Source organism: Grammomys surdaster, unplaced genomic scaffold (genome assembly GCF_004785775.1).
Source record: "Grammomys surdaster isolate TR1022 unplaced genomic scaffold, NIH_TR_1.0 67, whole genome shotgun sequence".
In the NCBI taxonomy this organism is placed as follows: domain Eukaryota; kingdom Metazoa; phylum Chordata; class Mammalia; order Rodentia; family Muridae; genus Grammomys; species Grammomys surdaster.
This window is the reverse complement of record NW_021604569.1, coordinates 22,220,088-22,226,957: the sequence shown is the minus strand read 5'-3', so window position 1 is coordinate 22,226,957 and position 6,870 is coordinate 22,220,088. Positions and strand designations below refer to the sequence as shown.

The 6,870-nt window shown below is 48.0% G+C and overlaps 1 protein-coding gene across 1 annotated transcript; it reads right to left on the bottom strand.

The window, feature by feature from the left end:
• Positions 1-3,532: 3,532 nt before the first annotated feature.
• On the bottom strand, positions 3,533-6,610 carry Mrps24 (mitochondrial ribosomal protein S24). Its single transcript, XM_028777121.1, has 4 exons — positions 6,573-6,610; positions 6,436-6,504; positions 6,247-6,358; positions 3,533-3,960 (listed from the first exon to the last, which is right to left on the bottom strand). The coding sequence occupies exons 1-4, from the start codon at positions 6,603-6,605 to the stop codon at positions 3,677-3,679; spliced, it is 498 nt and encodes a 165-aa protein (XP_028632954.1). The 5' UTR covers positions 6,606-6,610; the 3' UTR covers positions 3,533-3,676.
• Positions 6,611-6,870: the final 260 nt, after the last annotated feature.

Below are 6,870 nucleotides of genomic sequence, written 5' to 3'. Positions count from 1 at the left end.
TCTGCAAATATACAGATTTTGTTTTGCTTTTTTTTTTTTTCAGATCCTGGTTGTCTGTTAGGTCCACCCTGTGAGCTCTGCATGCCAACCAGACAGGGAAGACATGTGCTCAGTGAAGATCATGTTATCACGGTCTCTGCTGTTTCCCGTCTCTCACTGAGGCTGATCCGCCTGTAAATGGGGCATTGTAGACATTATTTGACATCAGACCTCCTTTCTCGGCAGTAGCATGACTGGGCTCTGCCCTTGGAACAAATTCCAACAAGTCTATCCCTATCCTGTGTCCTTTCTCTGTGAGGTCCCCCAGTGGTCTCCTGAAACCTGAGTCTCTGTGCGTGCCATTTCCAAGAGACACGTTTCTGATTAACTTGATTACGAGCCAACTCTCCAGGACTCAACTCCAGGCTCTAAAACAAGCAAACAACCAACCCCATGTGCCTGTTGTAGAAGGCTGGATGCTGGGGTGCATAGTAAAGGAGCAGCTGAGGGAAAGCTGAGGTCAGAAGTCTTGGTTGTCCAGGAAGCCAGCACTGAAGAGGGCAGAGGCTTTAAGAGTCTGTCCCTGCACAGATGACTACTGTCATCCCCTTGCAGCCTCAGGGAAGTCTGGTAACAACTGGCTTTCCTGGTGGCCTCTGGGACAAGTTATTCAGTAGAAAGCTGGCCAACTGCAGAAACCTCTAGGGAACCAGTAAAGGTGGCCTCTCATTCCAGAACTTGGAGCGCCAGTCTTGTTGAAACCACTGGAATGTCACTGGAATGTGGAGCCTGCTGTTGCTGTTGTCTTTGATTTCCTTCTCCTTTATTTAGAGTATGAATGTTTTGCCCACAGAGATGTTTGTGCACCATCTGTGTGCTTGGTTCCTGTGGAGGCTAGGAGAGGGTTCCTGGTCTCCTGGACCTGGAACTGGAGTTGCAGATAGTGGTGAGCCTCCATGTGGGTGCTGAGAATTGTTCTTAACCCTTCAGGGTAGATGTGCTTGCCAATGAGAGTGAGGGCAAATAGGCAAACAGCCAAGTTTCCTCCTTCTGTCTCCTATCTGGTTTGCCACAGAAAGGTGTCACCTACATTTGGGGATAAGAGGTCTTCCCACTTCAAGTAATCTGATCAAGAAAAGCCCCCACAGGTGTGCCTTTAGTTGATTCCGGGCTCGGTCATGTCAACAGCCCAAATTGACTACTACAATCCTTTTGGACCACATGAAATAGCAAAGACAAAGACTAAGCGTTAGGGCTTTAGGATTAATTCCCTGGGGTTTTGAATCAGCTGGAAAAGCAATTGAACAAACAATGTGAGCTATCTTGCTTTTGCATGTATATTTACAAAGTACTCCAAGAAAACATGGGCAGATTAGTAGTTTTGTAGATATTTGTTCAACATCTTATCACAGAAGCAGCTGGTTTTAGCCAGAAAGGATTCAAGATAAACACTGTCTATGTTGAATCATATGATTATCCATAATTACTGTATTTGTTACCAGAGGTGGTTCTATAAATGCTACTGAAAAAACTATGTAAACTCATGTTCTGTATATTAACAATAAAGTTTTGAGACTGTGTCTTAGTTAAGGTTTCATTGCTGTGAAGAGACAGCATGAACAAGGCAACTTCTATAAAGGAAAACATTTCCTTGGAGCTGGCTTAGTTTCCGAGGTTCAGTCCATCATCATGATGGCAAGAAGCCTGGCAGCATCCAGGGAGAAATGCTGCTAGAATAGGAACTGAGAGATTGACATCTTGACTGGCTCTTCTGCAGGCAGCCAAGAGGAAGGTCTCTTCCACACTGGGTGGAGCTGGAACATAGGACCCCAAAGCCCACTCCCACAGTGACACACTTCATCCAACAAGGACATACCTAATAGTGTCACTCCCTGTGGGCCAAGCATTCAAACACATGAGTCTATAGGGGCCATACCTATTCAAACCACCACAGATAGGACATCAATAACTGAGGTGACTTAAAACCTAATCCTCCTGCCTCAACCTCCCAAGAGCCAAGATTACAGCTGTGTGCTGCTACATCTGATTTTGTAGTACTGGAGCTCAAGCCCAGAACTCTGGGCATGTTAGGCAAGCACTCTTAGAACTGAAGTACTCAGTTTCCTAACAGTGTGTGTGTGTGTGTGTTATACGAGTGCACAGGTATGTATCCTGGTACATGCGAATGTGTACATGTGCATACGGTAGCCAGAGGCCAATGTCAGACACCTTCAGTTGCCTTCCACCCTATTTTTTGAGACAAAGTCTCTCACCTGGAACTCATCAATTCAGCTAGGCTGGCTGAATCCTTCTCTCTGGAGATCCACTGTCTCTGCCACCCCCCAACGACACCAGCTTTCCACACGAGTGCCGGAGATCCAGTCATATTATCATGACTATGTGCCAGGCATTTAGACTTTTTTTTTTTTCTGAAATTTTTATTTTTGAGATAAGTTCTACTATATGTAGAGCAGGTTGGTCCTGGACTCACAGAAATCTGTCTGCCTCTCATTCCTGAATGTTGGAATTAAAGGACTTTTCCACCATGCCTGGCCCTAATAATAGATACAAGTATGTAGTCAAACTCATTAGAACTACAAAAAAAAAAAAAGAGAGGTCCATCATAACTAGAGACATTAACATAACCCTCCTCTGTCAAAATAATGTTAAGTAGGGCCTTGAGAGATGGTGGAGTGGTTAGGAGCACTGGCTGTTCTCGCAAAGGACTCAGGTTCAGTTCCCAGCACCCACATGACATCTCACAGCACCAACCCCAGTTCCAGGGGATCTAATGCCATTTTCAGGTTTCTGTGGGCCCTTTACATAGACATATGGACAGGCAAAACAAATGTGTAAAATACAAGTCTTAAAATGCTTTAAAATTCCCATCACAGACACGTTTAGCTTTGAGTCTATCTTGCATTTGGATATATTCTGCATTTTAGGGACTTATCCCATTCTATCTGTCCTCAGAAATGTGTTGATGTAGATTGCTCATAGTATCCTGTCTTATCCTTAACCCTTTAAAGCTTTGTGTTTGTCGTCTATGTGTATATCTATTCACCATGTGCACAAAGTGCCTGCAGAGGCCAGGGCGGGCACTGGATTCCGTGGAACTGGAGTTACAGATGGCTGTGAGCTCCCATTTGAGTGGTGGGTACTGAACCCCGTCCTTTACAAAGAGCAACAAGTGCCCTTAATGGTAAGTCATCAACCCAGCCCTTGTGTAGTAAGAACTGACCAGTATTTTGTTGGTTTTTCTGATAGAGCCCTGCTGTATCGCTGGAACTTGCAACTTAACCTAGGCTGGCCTGAATGCAGTGGCGGTCCTCCCACTGCCTACCCAGCCTGGGGGAGCATCCAGCCAGGCTCAGCATTTCCTACTTTCTTAAGGCACTTCCACCACTGAGTTCCTGTTTAGTTTTTAATTAATGTACAAAAGTCACTTGTAACTCCAGCTCCAGGAATATCCAATGCCTTCTACTCTCGGGCACATATACACAGACATACCCACCCACATACAACTAAAAATACAACCTTTAAAAGACACAGAGAGGGTCAAAACATTATCAGGGTTTTATTCAACAGCAGCTTGGAGTTGATGCCTCCACCTTCTGAGAGCAGGCATTTATTTGATCGACTTCACCTCGGTGGGCTGGCCTTTGCAGGTTACACCTTGACAAAGAAAGAGTGCCCTTTATATGTACTTGTACACGACCTTGGAGGGCACAGTTTGAAGGTGGAGTCGCACAGGACACTTGTAAAAGTGTGACAACAGAGTCTCACTGTAGCCCACTAGAAAGTAGAATTTGTGTGCTGGCAGCTGCCTGAGGACCAGGGCACAGATGTCCAACTGGTTGGCCCGGCGCTTCAGAACAATCTGGTCAGCCAGGCAGCCTGGAAAGGTGCCCATCATAAACTTTCGAAGGAAAACATCCTCCAGGGTTCTTTCTGCAGCATGACCTTCTCCATCTAGGTTACCTGAAGATTCCATACAAGAGTCAGTCAAGGGAGCTGTGCAGACTCCAGACTCAGCTCTACCCCGTGCCCACAGCCCTTTCCCTCTTCTTCTCACGGAGTAGGAAAACATTTTAAAACGCAAAGCACAGGGATGGCAAGATGGATCAGCAGGTAAAGGTGCTTGGTGTAAAAGTCTACCGACCTGGGTTCAATCCCCAAAGCACACCTTAAAAAGTCAGATGTGCTTTCCGAGTTGTAGCTGCCATTGAGTCTCCCTGAACTCACCCATGAAGTAATCCCATTAAACCCATCAGTCCACAGCTCCTCACACAGAAGCCAGAAGCAGTGGCGGACACCTGTCAGCCCAGCTCTCTTACATACAGCAAGGTGACAGGTGGAGACAGAGACTGCCCAGGAAGTTCAAGAGATACCTGGAGCCGGGCCTTTAATCCCAGCGCTTGGGAGGCAGAGGCAGGCGGATTTCTGAGTTCGAGGCCAGCCTGGTCTACAGAGTGAGTTCCAGGACAGCCCAGGCTACACAGAGAAACCCTGTCTCGAAAAACCAAAAAAAAAAAAAAAAAGAAAAAGACACGTCAGTCTTCTTGAGCTCACAGGAACAACAGACAGCGTTTCAGGACCATACGAAGTGTCACATTCCCTACACAAGGCACAGTAATGTGTGAAATATGGCTCTGAACTACCAAAAGGGTACATTGTACAATATAAGCTCACTCTACCTCAGCTGGGAACACAAAGGGAAGCCTTGCTCTGCCCACCTCCTTGGACAACCTTGAATGACTGAGGTTACAGATAAATTTTAATCAGATAAATTGTAAGAATACGAAAGGGCTGAAGGGCTGAGCAGATAGCTGGGTGGATGTACTGTCTGTTGTACCTTATGTTTATGAGGACCTGAGCTAGGATGCCCAGAACTCACACAGAGGTCATCATGATAGTGGGTGCCAGCATCTGTAGTCCCCACGCTGCTACTGGGAGATGGGGGTCAGAGGCAGAAGGATCTCCACAGGTTTGTATGCCAACTAGCCTGGCATACACAGGTGGTGACAAGAAAGAGGCCCTGTCTCAAACAAGATGAAGGCAAGGACTGGGCTGAGACTGTCCTGACTTCCACATACATTCAGTGTCATACATGGACACCTGCACTCACACATGAACATGCGTATACAAATGTGTGTATGACAATCTATAGATTGGGAGTTGAAACTCCAGTATCTCCAGAAGATAAACAGGCAAGTGAGTGATATGGTACACATCTACACTCCCAGCACTGAGAAAAATGAGGCAGAAGTCTGAAAGTTCCAGGGGAGCCGGAGGTGCACTGCCAGACTCTCTTAAAGATGGTTTCATCAGGTAAGGGTGCTTGCTGTATCCCTGGGACCCATATGGTAGGAGAGAACTGACTCAGGCAAACTGTACATACACACACACACACACACACACACACACCATACATACTGAACTGTAAATGAACAAGAAAAATAAAAAACAGGAAGGAGAGGGAGAAAAAAATAGGAGTCTACAAATATGGATTCTGTGAGCCATGCAGGTTGTAGCACATTCCTGAAAAGTTTTGTACTTTGGTGAATACTGCATTATTTAGGGGCACATTCTCTCCCAGGTCTAGGATTCAATGTAGATTTCACTACTTATCACCTCTGGGCTATTACACATCTGTAAATTATGGCTAACCATAGCACTTCAAACCTTGTTCGTAGGCATGTAAGTACTGTGTTCTATGGAAGCTCAAAAAATTTAACAAGGAATATTCAAATTCCTTTCAACATCCTAACCTGTGAGTCACGCTGTAATGTGTGCAGGCGTGCTCTCTTGACAGAGGTATGGAGAAGACCAGGTAAGTTAACAGCCAATGCTTTTCTCTATCGTTCTCCGTTTGTTTATTTATTTGCTGCTTGTTTATTTATTTTTTTCGCAAAACAGCTGCTCTTTCAGGAATTGCTAGCCAGTGACCCCAAAGGCCAAATTGTCTCCTTCATCCTCACACCCCTCGAGTTGTGCTTAGAGCCCCACCAAGTTTTCGTTTAGGAGCTAGGGATGCACCCTCATGCCTGAGGGGCACGGCCCTTTAGCAATCTTTCCAGTCCCATAACTAAATGTGACAGGGTCTCACTACGTAGCCTTAGCTGTTCTTAAACTCGAGATCGGCCTCCCGAGAGCGTTCGCCATCACGCCCGGCCTCCTACCCAAAAGTTCGGATCTTTCCCTTAAAGAGCACGTTAAAGAGTCACCCGTGCCACCTGGGTGGTGGTCTTTCCCAAGTGCCCTCACCTGTGTGCAGCGACAGCCAGCCCTTTCGGTGTGCGATGTAGTGCGGAGCGTGCGCCTCCTCGTAGGTCACCGGCTTGTCCCCCTTGGCCACGCGGACTCGCGCCGCCCGGTTCTAGGAGCGAAGGTGCAGTCACGGGGCAGCCGAGCCCAGCCGCCCTCGCAGCCCACAGACCTGCCCGGTGCACTCACCTTGGCGCAGACCGCGGAAGTGTGCAGGGCGCGCCAGGCGCAAGGCAGCTCCCGGCTGCAGGCCAGCATCTGCAGAGAGACCGGGAATGAGCGGACACCGGGCGGCGCCCCAGCCCTCCCGCCCGCAACCCACTCACCCGCAGCGCGAGCCCGCGGAAGGACGCCGCCATCTTGGGCCGGCGAAACGCGGGACGCGGCAGTGCGCAGCCGCAGAAAGGAGGAGCTAACGGGAACCCCAGCGGGAGGCGGGGCAAAGCGGGGCGTGGGTGAGGGAGAGGGCGTGGCGTGGCGTGGCGTGGGTAAGAAAGAGGGCGTGGCGTCGGCCGGTGAGTGGGATACCCTGCAATTTCCCTGGTTCTGTCCGCTAGTCCTTCGTCGGACCTGCTGTTAAGTTTTTGTTTTGTTTCGTTTCGGTTCGGTTCGGTTCGGTTTTTG

Coding starts and splice junctions, on each gene's coding strand:
- Mrps24 (XM_028777121.1), bottom strand. CDS start 6,605: ATGGCGGCGTCCTTCCGCGGGCTCGCGCTGCGG. Junction 6,359..6,435: donor CTTCCGCGGTCTGCGCCAAG/GTGAGTGCACCG, acceptor CTTCGCTCCTAG/AACCGGGCGGCGCGAGTCCG. Junction 3,961..6,246: donor CTGGCTGTCGCTGCACACAG/GTGAGGGCACTT, acceptor TGGAATCTTCAG/GTAACCTAGATGGAGAAGGT.